At 40.6% G+C, this 12403-nt stretch overlaps 1 protein-coding gene across 1 annotated transcript in view; it reads left to right on the forward strand.

The window, feature by feature from the left end:
* Positions 1 to 12403, forward strand: part of PKHD1 (PKHD1 ciliary IPT domain containing fibrocystin/polyductin) — a 238629-nt gene that overhangs the window by 164216 nt on the left and 62010 nt on the right. Inside the window, exons 51-54 of the mRNA XM_057382183.1 lie at positions 1778 to 1930; positions 2273 to 3151; positions 4492 to 4654; positions 6581 to 6741. Coding sequence (XP_057238166.1) covers positions 1778 to 1930; positions 2273 to 3151; positions 4492 to 4654; positions 6581 to 6741 — 1356 coding nt within the window. The remainder of the gene's footprint in view (positions 1 to 1777; positions 1931 to 2272; positions 3152 to 4491; positions 4655 to 6580; positions 6742 to 12403) is intronic.

Raw genomic sequence — 12403 nt, forward strand, 5'->3', positions numbered from 1 at the left:
ATATTTTTGTTCTTGCTGATTCTAACAATAATTTCTGTGAATAGGATTAATTTGGTGCTGCATCGTTTGGGAAAGCTTTCTGGTGTTTCAAGTTGAACTGGTTCACAGAGAGAAAGTAACTGAAATTTGAAAGSAAAAAAGAAATGTAGGATTTTAGGCCCTTTGCACAATTTCTACGGTATGTCAAAAACCTGGAAAAGAATTAAGCCCCACCCYTTTTTTCAAATTTCTAAACAATTATATTTGTGAAGTTTAAAGTGCAAAATTTTATCAATTCAATGGCATGAAACACATGTATTCATAAACTAATATGTAAATAAACAAAAAACTGCATATAGCTTATTTTCTGCATAGATTGAATGGGATCTATGTATATGTGGTGAAAAGGATGCAATGTTGATTACTTATTTACATTTTTTAAAAGCCTATAAAGTAAATTTATTACCTATTATCTATCTAACAAAAACAAAAGGATTTTATTAAGAGGTCAAATTCTGGACCTTCAAACTGAGGATTTTTCTCCTGAATATCAATTTTTAAAAAAATTTGATCTTTATTCCCGCCAGCAGCACAGAAATGAGTATAATGAATAAAAAGATATAGAAATATCATTTTTAATGATGAATATTTAAATGGCTGTGCCAGTAACCAAAGCTTCACTTGGAATTGAGCTCTGTTCTTCAGTTATCCAGTGTTAATCAACAGTTGCCTTCACTCACACAGTTTTATATGACAATTACATTTTTCAGACAAAATGTGCAGTTTATGCATTTTAGGCCTATTTTTTTTTTTTGGGGGGACGGAGAAGGGCAAAACCTACCAGTCAGTCTTCTAGCCAGAGAATTTTTCTTAAAATATTTTTTTTGCTGATGTAGGTATAAATAAATGTATCATGAGGTGAAATTATTATTTATACCCTGAGTAATGCAGCACTTGTTAGATACAGCTGAAAAAAAAAAAAGGTCTGATGGGAAAATTAAGAGGTAAATACTGGATTTCACCTGGAGAAAATGTACATATTGGCAGCAAATGTTCACACAAGCCAGTTACTCTCAGCTCCCTTGATAATTAAAGCAGAAAAATACATACAATACACACTTCTCACTTGTATTTCGTCTGTCCCTAAAGCAGGTGTATTTTATATACCTTCTTTAAGAGCAGATGAAATACAAATTGCACTGGAGAATTGCCTGTTGCTCTCCATCATGCATAAAAACAGTCTGGATAACTAAATCACATCTGCAGATGTCTGAAGTCACCTGAGATTAATCCAAGCTAGACAGCTGCATAAACTTGTGCAAAAGTTTCATTTAGAAAGACATTGAAAAAAAGTTTTAAAATCCTTTTAGAGAACACACACAAGCAAGACTCTGCAGCAAACAGGTTTTTGGCATTGACATTAGTCTGATCCTGAGGAAAATTCATGGAGATCAACTSTGCACTGTGCTGAAGAGTAACTACAGCACACAGAGCTTGGAAAAAAATGAGGTGTGAACCTGTTCATTGCTTTGGCACCTGCACACCGCAGGGAAAAGGTTTAGCACCTTCTTGTTCTAAAAATGAGATATCTTGGTAAAATATAAGCGTGAGGTGAATATTTGATGGGCAGGTGGCCTTTCTGCTTTTGTGTTGATGCACATGGATTGTGCTGGGGGTGAAACACACCTGAATGTCAGTGCAGATTCCGCGGAGGAGCTGTCAGGATTTATGTCCCTCAAAGCAGTGGTTTATAGGCATGATAGACACTTATCACATTTGCTTTGTTCAAACTCCCCAGGGCGGCCCCATGACACGGAAGATGGCAGACGCGTCCCTTTGGCTGCGGAGGTTGGGCTCCTGACACGGAACGTGCGGATCCAGGCRGACGTGGCTTGTGCTGGGAGGGTGCTGGTGGGACGCTTCACAGGCTCCACTGGGAARGAGTTTGAAGGTAGTTGAAATTCCTGTCCTCATCAGTTCTGCCCAAGAAAGACGTGCAGCAACATGTGCATCCATCACGTGGGCTATGAAAGTCAGAACAAACGGACTGTCAGCAAGTACTAAACATTAACATTACTAAACATCCATAAATGTGGAAGATATTTTAGGAGGGGCTGCTCTGTGTTCAGTTGGGGTTTTTTATGACTTTATATATATTTATGAGCAAACACCCATTACTACAACACACTGACAAAGCACCTGCTATTTTTTGTCTGAGTGCTGTTTACATTGTTGTCCTTACCATTTCTTAAGTAATATAAGCTTTTATTTCACTCGATGTATCTCATTGCAGGTGCTCTTCAGCTCTTAAAYGTTCAGTTTTTGAACTTTGGGGCTCCTCAGTTTTCTGCCATTGAATTCAGGAATGTATCCCAGGAGTCCTTGGTGGCRTCATCCAGCATTAGTGGCAGCTGTGGAGCCGGTATTAAAGCAGTCGTGAGCAGCAGGATCTTGTTGCACAAGAATGTGGTGTTTAACACCACTGGACCCGGCATTGATTTGGAAGGGAAAAATCACTCTCTGATCAGGAACCTTGTTATTCTGAGCAGACAGCCAGCAGATTTATCAAACTGGGTTTCTGGCATCAAGGTGAACCTGGCCACTGGCGTCTCCCTTYACAGCAATGCTGTGGCAGGATCTGAGAGAATCGGCTTCAACATCAGGGGCCAGGAATGTTCTCTAGATGGAGAATATTGCAGTGGAAATGTGGCCCATTCGAGCCTTCATGGTGTTCATCTGTACCATGAAGATGGATTTCAGACTTGCAGCAGAGTCACAGGGTTTCTCTCCTATAAAAATTATGACTATGGTGTCATGCTCCGCCTTGGAGGCAGCATTATCGTGGAAAACGTGATGCTGGTGGACAACACCGTGGGGCTCCTGGCAGTGGTGCACTGTGTCAATGCTGAGCGGTGCCACACGGGGAAACAATTCATTGAACTTAAAAACTCCATCATTGTTGGCACAAGCTCGACTTTTGACTGCCTCAGAGACAGGATTAAGCCTCGCTCAGCTGAGCCAACAGCCCAGGACCGATCCCCACGCTACCATCTCAGAGGCCGTGTTGGGATTTTATGGCCCACATTTACCACCATTACCAGCCAAAGGCCAGAGGACCCCTGGCACAAAACTGGGCATTGTCCAAAAGCCCTGGGAATCATGAAGCTGAAAGGTTGGTATTCTGCTTCCACTGGCTAGACTGTTCTGTCACTGTTTATTTTCACTAATTTCATTTTTTCAAGTGAAGTTGCAGCCTCACACAAAAGGACATGGCGGAGAAATCAGAGCCTCAGTGAAAGTGAGAACAGAATTCTTCTACAACTTGATACAGTTTAATTAATAAAAAAAAAATTATATTTTTCACTTCCTGAGTCTACTCCAGGATAATTGCTGCCCAGAGAAGCTAGATGTGCTGTGGCTGCCCCTGGATCCCTGGAAGTGTCCAAGGCCAGGCTGGATGGGGCTTGGAGCAMCCTGGGATRGTGGAAGGTGTCCCTGCCCATGGCAGGGGGAGGAATGAGATGWTTTTTARGGTCCCTTCCAACCCAAACSAACCTTGGGTTCTATGATTTGATGATTATTATGCTCCATGATAACGTACAGATTCTACCTCACACACAGCTGCCTTGTGTGCTCCTTTTCCAATTGATTCATCTCTCCAATCCACAGTTACCTCTGTCTAAACAAAGATACGAAATCTGAGAATTGAATATAAGAATAGACTTTGTATAGAATTAATAATATGGAACATAACTACACATCACAGAAGCAGTTATGGATTTTATTGGTATAAGGGATTGCACAAGGATAGAAGTTTGTAATGTATCCTGGATCTTTGTTTCAAATGAATTTATCACTCTCCAGAGCAATGTTTACGTAAAGGAAATACTTAATAGCTGGTTACAGTGGTAGGATCTAAATATTGTGCTGCTTTTCATGTCTTTATTCCTCACTGCTACTTATTTTTGTAAGAAAATCCCTTATCCCCTTTTTTACTGAAGAATAAGATAAATAGAGAAAGACAAATAGACTTGTTCAGAATCTTACAAAAAAAATTGTGGAAAAATATGGATTTGGAGCTGCAAAAGAGTTGAGTACCAAAGCCAAGCATGTGTCATCACACTCAGCTTGTCTTGTATTAATCTCTGGCAAGTGGATAAACCATCCAGGGCAGGTTGTTAATAAACTCGTTCTTACTTATTCAAATGACAATGTGTTAAATACTCTTGCTTTTATTTTTTTTTTCTCAGTTACTATTTGCTTTGATTTCATTTCCTATGGGCATGAGTTGGTTTATGTCAATTTAGGATATAACTTGACTACAGAGAATTCTGAAACCTCATGAAGATCTATTAACAATGCTATGGGTGTGATGTAAAAATAATTTTTATGGGTATATTTGGGAGAAATTTTATATGGAAAACATTGTAGGGGAAAAAAGCTTTCCTATCTCTAGTTATGGCACTCTTTTAACTACTTTTCCTTGCTTGATCTTCTCTTAATCCCTGGCAGAAGTCACCTTTACTGGTTTTACAAAGAGCTGCTACAGTGAAGACAGGGATGTCTGTATCATGTCAAATGCTGATCATTTAGGCATCATGCCTCTCATCACAGCACAGACATCAAGGATGTTACATGTCAGTGAGAAGGACAAGTTCTACTTTCATCCAACAAGGTAAAACACTTCATTYTGAACTGTCTTTTTTCAATATTTTRTGTAAAAAACACTCCAACCAAACACCTACAGCTTTGGAATTAACCTCTCCTCATCTCTGCTCTTGTACTGCTCCTGTCTGACAAAAATGAGCAAGCTCAGACATCAAACAAGCATGCACAGAAGAACTCAGATACAGAAAAAGAAAAAAGAAAAAGAARTGGAAAAACACCACCAAATTYAGTTTAGGGYAATCTTTTATAATTTGAGTTTCAAACCCCRTCAAGGTGCATCTCCAGACCAATCCTCTTGGATTTCTCCTTTTCCTGACATTTGTGTAGCAAAACAAGCMTCACATATCCCATTTCTTAAACCCMCATCCTGAGCATCTCTGACTTCTCAGCCTCAGGCTTCAGAAAATGTCAGGACCTCCAGGAAAAAACCCTGAGACAGGGAATGTCCTTTTGGTCKGGGAAGCGTGGCTTGATTTGTGCCTGCGAGATCACATCAGAAATGTTGATCAGTACCAGGCAGGCTGTGAGATGTCAAATGATTGCCAGWACTGCTCCTGCCCAGGGAGAATATYRTCTGTGAGTGTTGAGGAGGGAGGGGAGAACTTCATCTGTAACCTTAAGTCACTGCTGGCTGCAGTGGTTTAAACATACCACATCCAATGGAAACCACATGCCTATTTATTTATTGCACTCACTGAGCACAATACAGAGGCTATGTCAGGAAAGCCTTGAAGTAGCAAAAAAAAATTCCAGCATGGACTCCACTTGCCAGTCAAAAATAATTGGAGGTGTCCCACACTTCTATGTTTAGAGCCCCTGCAGCCTTCTGCCAGAATTTCTTATTTTATTCTATATTTTTGCTTCTTGCTCTGGGCACTAGTTTGCGTGTAGATTTCTGAGCCCTGTCCAGCTTGTCAGCTCCCATTATGTTTCACTCTCGTATCCATCCCACAATATTCTGCTGGTAGTGAGCTGCCAAATCCAATGCAAGAACTGGTGGATTTCAAACGTGAGGGATGCCCATGGATTAGTGAATCCTTCCTTGGGAGGCTGGTGAGCCTCTGAGGGTGATTGCATCTCCCAGTGCTCTTCATGCAATATCTGCATGTATTTATTGAATCCACCTTTGCAGCTGCTGAGCTTGATCCAGGCTGTGGCTGCATTGTTCTGCTTCATCATCCTGAAGGGATGCCTTGATGGATCTGTCCTGTCAAAGAGAAGATGAGCATTGCCTWGGAGCAAGGGAGGAAATAGAAACCTCAGGGAATACAGCAAATCCATGAAGCACTTTGCTTTTCCCACTGGTAAACCTAACCAGCAGAAATGCTGGATCTGCTGAGAGATGGTCAAGAACTGAAATGTCAGGATCAGAGGAAGTCTTTGTTCTCCAYCTCTTTTAAACTGGGTTGACTGGGAAGTCGGCCTTTTTCTTCCTCTGCTATTTGCCCCATTCAGGGTACCAGTATTTGTGTTTTCCCAACCTGAGACCAAGAAATGCTAGATTTTCTTCACTGTGAATCCATGTAGTAATCTGAAATTGTCTCAAAGACTTCTCTGGAGTACAAGCCTTTTTATCTTATTGAATTCTGTCATGGCGGTGAGATGCTCTGTTGACCTGTTCCTTTAAGCTGTGTTGTACCTTTAGCCAATCTGCAATTAAAAGCAATTCAGCTCACTTCACTTTAGTGATCCAAAAATAAGGGCAAGTGATTTAAAAAGACTCCTGCAGTCAGTATAGATCCTTGTTTAGGAAATTATTCATCTCAACTGTCCTGTATTTGTCTCAGGTGAGTTGAGTTCCCCTCGACAAACCTGTTYTGCTGCAGGTACCTTCCTCTCTGGCAGCCAGTCTTTAATGATCTACATGGAAATTTTTAGGCTTTTCTGGYTGTGCCAAGCCATTAATCATAACATTTCCTTCCCTACCTATCAGTGTACAAACCTCTGAAGAGACCACATTCCCAGAAAAGAGATGCAAAGGCTCAAAGAAAGCCCTTTTTAAGGATTTGGATGGAGGCGTCCTGGACCTGGAACCGCCTGTCTCTGTTTTCCCAAAGTCAGAATTTGAATGGACACAGTTCTACTCAGAAGCTGGTAAGTGCCTGCACTGACAAGAGTGTTTGCAAAGTTGTGCTGATATTTGAGCTGTGAGATGTGACTTTCACCAAGATCTGTTTGCAAAGTCGTGCTGATATTTGAGCCGTGAGACGTGACTTTTACCCCAGGGTTTCACTGAGATCTGCAGCTGAGGTTGAGGTGATGGTGGTGGTCTCAGTCTGGTGATTCTTTTCCAGGATGAATTAGTGAATTGTGCTGCAGAAGTCTGGGGTGACTCAAGTGCAGCTCTGTGGGCTCCAGTGCTGCTCTGCTTTCCTGCAGGATCATTTCAGCCTCATCCTCAGCCCTTTCAGGTCTGATACACTCAATTGGTTAGAGAGAATTCTTCCCTCTGAGGGATGGGAGGCCCTGGCAGAAGCTGCCCAAAAAGCTGTAGATGCCCCATCCTTGGAAGTGTTCTAGACCAAGCTGGATGCAACTTGGAGACACCTGRGACAGTGGCTGGAACAAAATGATTTTCAAGATCCCTTCCAACCCAAACCATTCAGTGAYTTGAAGATTCTATCTGCCCCTTGCCAAATCCTCTGAGAGCATTAAGGGACACATGACATGAAAACACCACCCAACTGCAAAATAATACCAACAACTGGCCCCACAAGGATTTTTATCCATATCACACTGAGGAGATAATCAAGCTGAAAAGTCACTCCAGAAGTTTGACRATCCCTCTCTGTTTAAAACCGGCCCATTCTGCTCAGCTACCACTTTCTGAAGGCTCCCACAGCTAGGCTCCATTCTCACCCTGATTAAAACCCAGCTCCCTGATTCCAAATAAACTCTTTAATCACAATTAAAATTCCCTGTGCCTGCTGCTGATGGTGGCCATTTTGCTGTAGAGATGCCTTGTTTCTGGCTCTTCCAGTATGGGGGACTGATGGGAAGGRCTGTAATTAATCCTGTTTTCCTTCACACTGTAAAACTGATTAAACACAGGAAGAACTTTAATCTTTAAACAAAATGTGTAAGGTTTTTCCTCCAAGGATCCCTCTCTRGCTGGCTGCTTACAGGGTTGATTAATGTGTTGTCTAGATGCAAACACTGATTTTTACTGTACCTTTTCTACCCTAATTATGAATCACATCCAAGCACTAATGCTCTGGCACTATTACCACTTAGTACCTGCATATTAATGAATATTTTTGCATACAAAACCTGGATTTTATTCAGATTCCCACCATTTTTAGCACATCCTAGCACACAGTCAGATGTGTAAGAGGAATCCCCACCATCTCAAGTGCACTGTGAGTGCAAMCTTCACGGGGTTTATCTCCTTATATAATGGAGGCAACAGCATATGGTAAATGCTGTCTGCCTCTGAGGCTATGACAAAATTGCTGTAGCTTTTTTTGCTGCCCAAATCTGAAAGGGGATATTTTTCCCCCTTCCCTTCACAAAGGTGTGTTAAATTCCTCTGCATTTCTTGTTCTGACCTGTAGTTCCTTTTGTCTCAAGGTTGACATTTAGAAAGGCACAGCTTGATGATAAGGTGAATTCATGCTTGTCTTCTTCCCTTCTCTCCCTCCTCCTTCTCCTTCCTGAAAGTTGTAGCATGAGTATTTTTCACAGTGCAGTGCTGGCTCCCAGGACAGACAAATTGGAGAAAAAGCTCAACTTTCCTGCTCCCACTGATCTTCTGCCAGCAGGAGCAGGGCAATGATCTTCCCCTTGTGCTGGGCACTGGTGAGGCCAAACCTCGAGTCCTGTGTTCAGTTTTGAACTTCTCAATGTAATAAAGACAATTGAGGGTCTGAAACAGCTCCAGAGAAGGGAAAAGAGCTGGGGAAGCATCTGGAATATAAATCCTAAGAGGAGCAGCTGACAGAGTTGATGTTCTTTAGTCTGGAGAAAAGAAGGCTCAGGGAGATTCTCCATAACTCCCTGAAAGGAGGGATCGGCCTCTTCTCCCAGGAAACGAGTGACAGATCAAGGGAAATGGCCTCAAGTTGCACTTGGGGTGGATACTAGGAAAAATTTCTTCCCAGAAAGGGTGGTCAGGAACCTTGGACCATTGGAACCATTTGGAACAGGCTGCCCAGGGCAAAGTCACCATGTCTGGAAGCATTAAAAAACCCAAGTAGATGTGGCACTTTGTGATATGGTTTAGTGGGTATGGTGGGATTCATTCAGCCTGAACTCAATGATCTTGGAGGCCTTTCCAACCTTAATGATTCTGCAGGGCCAGATTCCCCCTTGGCATGACAATGCTTCAAGGCCAGTGAAGTTGGTGGTGTTGTCATAGAATTATAAAATCACAAAATGGCTTGCAAGGGGCATTGGAATTAAATTMATTTTAAAGTCCCTTCCAACYMAAACCACTCTATGATTGTATGATTCCATCATACACTAAATATTTATGTTCACTTCAAGCTTCCAGTTTGGCCAATCAGATTGAAATTACTGTCCCTCAGCCATTTCTAGATATTCTGGTTACTCCACGGGGAGCAAACCAAAACACTCAGTAGACTTTAGGGATGCAAAATCATGGAGATGTTGTACGAGAATGAGGAATATCACAGGGAAGGGGCAGTGAGAGCCATAACTGGGGCGCAGAGGATCCTTCAGAATGATATTAATGCTCCTGGAGTCACATGATGTCTTTTACTGAAGATGAAATTGGTATAGAATTTATAGAATTTGTTATTTTTGTACACAATATTTTTTCCCCTATATTCTTCCCGAACTTTTATCAGCTGAGTTTTCTCTTGCTCATAGACCAAGATTTTTATTGTGACTTTCTGAAGAAGCAGAATAGCTCACTTCAAAAAGAAGTTTTCRTTTTCTGGATGAAACACAGAATTCAGAAAAAAAAGAACAAAAYAGGAGGAAGCAGATCCAAGATTTTTGTTGCTATTATTATTTCTACTGCAAGAAAAAAGGAGTAACAACAAAAGTGGGTTTGAGTCCAACAAAGCATAATTACTTTTTAATATGAGAGTTCTTTTTACTCTTTTTTTTTGTCTTTTAAGTATAATGCTTCACAAGTTTAAAATTAAATGTTTTCCAACACCCTCCTCCCTAAATAATTTATGAGGAACTTTCAAAGTACCATTTTTCRAATTATCCAAAACAATTTAATGAGTTTGACATGAATTTGTAATTATTTTAATCTCTTTGAGCTGCCATTTTTGGATGACAAAATGTTTTTCTCCTAAAACTCATGTCTAGAGCAAACCTCTTACAAAAGAGCTTAGGGCCAGGCCTGGAGCACTAAATGGTTCCATGATACAGGAAATACCAGAATCATAAGCTGCACGGCAAAATTAGCTATAAACAGGAGTGTCTTGTTGAGGAATCAAGGATAAGTGAACAGTTTTTGTATTGAACCAATTCTTCTGTCAAAGAAAGTTAAAACCCAGCTCCGTGAGGGGCAGCTGATACAATCCTTGTTTAGTTGAAGGCTCAGCCAATCTCTGGTTTTCTGCAGTGTTCCCAGGACTCTGCTTTCACAGTTCCTCACATCTGCAATCTGTGATGGCTCTCAGAGACATTGAAGTTCGTTGTCTTCCCTTGGTGGAAATGCAGYTGAGGACCTGGAGCTGGTAGAAGATCCAGCTCTCCCCACTTCTGTTGTCTCCAGTGTCATCACAGAACCACAAAATTTTAAGATGGTTTGGGTTGGAAGGGACCTTAAAGGTCACCTCATTCCTTCCCTTGCCAAGGGCAGGGACATCTTCCACTGGAGCTCACCAATGTCTTTTCCAAAGAGAGCAAAGAGTGATTGACCCATTAAGTGAGTAATACACAAAATCTGAGAAACAAAACAAGTCTTTTAAGTTTTAGTCTAGAGCCTGCAGACGTATTTTCTTCCTGCTGACAGATACCTTCTAAGTGTTATTTGAAGTAATTTGGACTGAATAACCATAAACTCATAAAGCAGAGCAGATTGGAAGCGGACTCAAAGGTCATCTGGTCCAGCCTTTTGTGGAAAGGGACATYATCTAGCATCCTGACCAACTGTGTTTTGAAAACCTTCAATGATGGAGACTCTAGCATGTCCTKGGGAGGTCATTCCAATAAGCCACAGAATCACTGAATGGTTTAGRTTGGAAAATAATTTAAAGATTATCTTGTTGCAACCCCCTGCCATGGACAGAGACATCTTCCACCATCTCAGGTTGCTCCAATCCCTGTCTAACCTGGCCTTGGACTCTTCCAGGGATCCAGGGGCAGCCACAATGCCCAATGATGGTTATCACTGTAAAAAATCGTATTTATATTCCTTCAACTTTTCCCCATAGGAGAGGTTCCCCAGCCCTTTGATCATCTTTGTGTCCTTCATTCAGTCCTCTCTGATTCTGATTCACTGGGGGATGATGAAGTTCTGGGGTGTCTGATGTATATCCGTGCAACTTTTTCTTCCTGTCGTAAACATGTGCTCCTTGCATTTCCTGTGAATAATTGCATTTATTTCCTACTTTACACTGGTCAGACTTAAAAACTCCTTTTAAGTTCTTTGGATACAGTAGAAAAATCAGTGTAATTCAGATCTGTAACACCCCTGTGGGATGGACATTTATTTTGGCACTAGTTTTCCAGAAAGAGGAGAGAATTTGTGACTTGCCCAAGGACAGTCACCAAATTAAAAATACCCTCCCAGAACCCTGATAGCCAGACTCTGGATCTAAAAACACCCCACCCTGTTAAAGCATGTGGAACTTTATAGTTACATATACTAGAATCAGMCCAAAGTGTATTTTACATAATATTTTATTCTAAAATAAATAAATCCTGGTTACAATTTTAAGCAAAAAAACAAACAAACAAAAAAATACAGTCGTGGTGGGTTTTTTTTTTCCAGTTATTCTTAAAAAAACCACAGTTTTGGTTTCTTTTTAATTGACTCAGCTTTGGTATTGAATCTATTGGTGAGAGGATCCGTGTGTTGTGGACAACCGAACTTCTTATCTGACCAGCAAATCATTGAGATTATGCTTTCCTGTGTAATTTTCAGTCTAAAGCTATGAAATTGCTTGTCTTGCTTGCTCTCTAGAGGTAATCAGTAGTTTTTCTAAATGACAGAGGAAAGTATTTAATAAGAATGCTTCTCTGAGGCTAGCTATGCAGATATTTAACACTTAATTTTGTCAAAAACTGTTGTCAAAAACTCTGAAATGTAACATTGAAGTTAAAAGTCATAAGTGAATATGCAGATATTTGCTGGTTTCATCACAAATAAGATAAAATGTCAGACCTAGGTATAAATAATCCAAAATAACTGGGGTTATGGGTCAGAGATTTTTGCACAATTTTSTTTCTTCTGGTAATTTTAATTATTGAATAAAAATCTCAAATATTAGTTGGGGAAATGTAGACTTTTGACAAACAGGCTGGCAGTGTAAGTTAAGGCTAAAGACAGGTGAAAATATTGCACCATAAATATTTAAATTTCCAAGGACTTTGATTATCCACGCCAGCTATGCATAATCATATTCAGTAATTAAAATGTTTGAGAAGAGAATGCAGGTTTGGTACATCTGCAAGAAATGAAACATATGCACTATCGGCCTGAAACATTTATTGTTTTCCTCTGGTGCTTTTTTTTTTTGTTGTTGCTGTTCACAAATAGAAATTTGTTTTTTTCTGCAATAAATGGCCCATGCAAAATGGGTTGGAAGTAGCAATGGAGGACATTAAAAGA

Source organism: Malurus melanocephalus, unplaced genomic scaffold, assembly GCF_030028575.1.
Source record: "Malurus melanocephalus ecotype Western Australia unplaced genomic scaffold, MMel_1.1 scaffold_553, whole genome shotgun sequence".
Lineage (NCBI taxonomy): Eukaryota > Metazoa > Chordata > Aves > Passeriformes > Maluridae > Malurus > Malurus melanocephalus.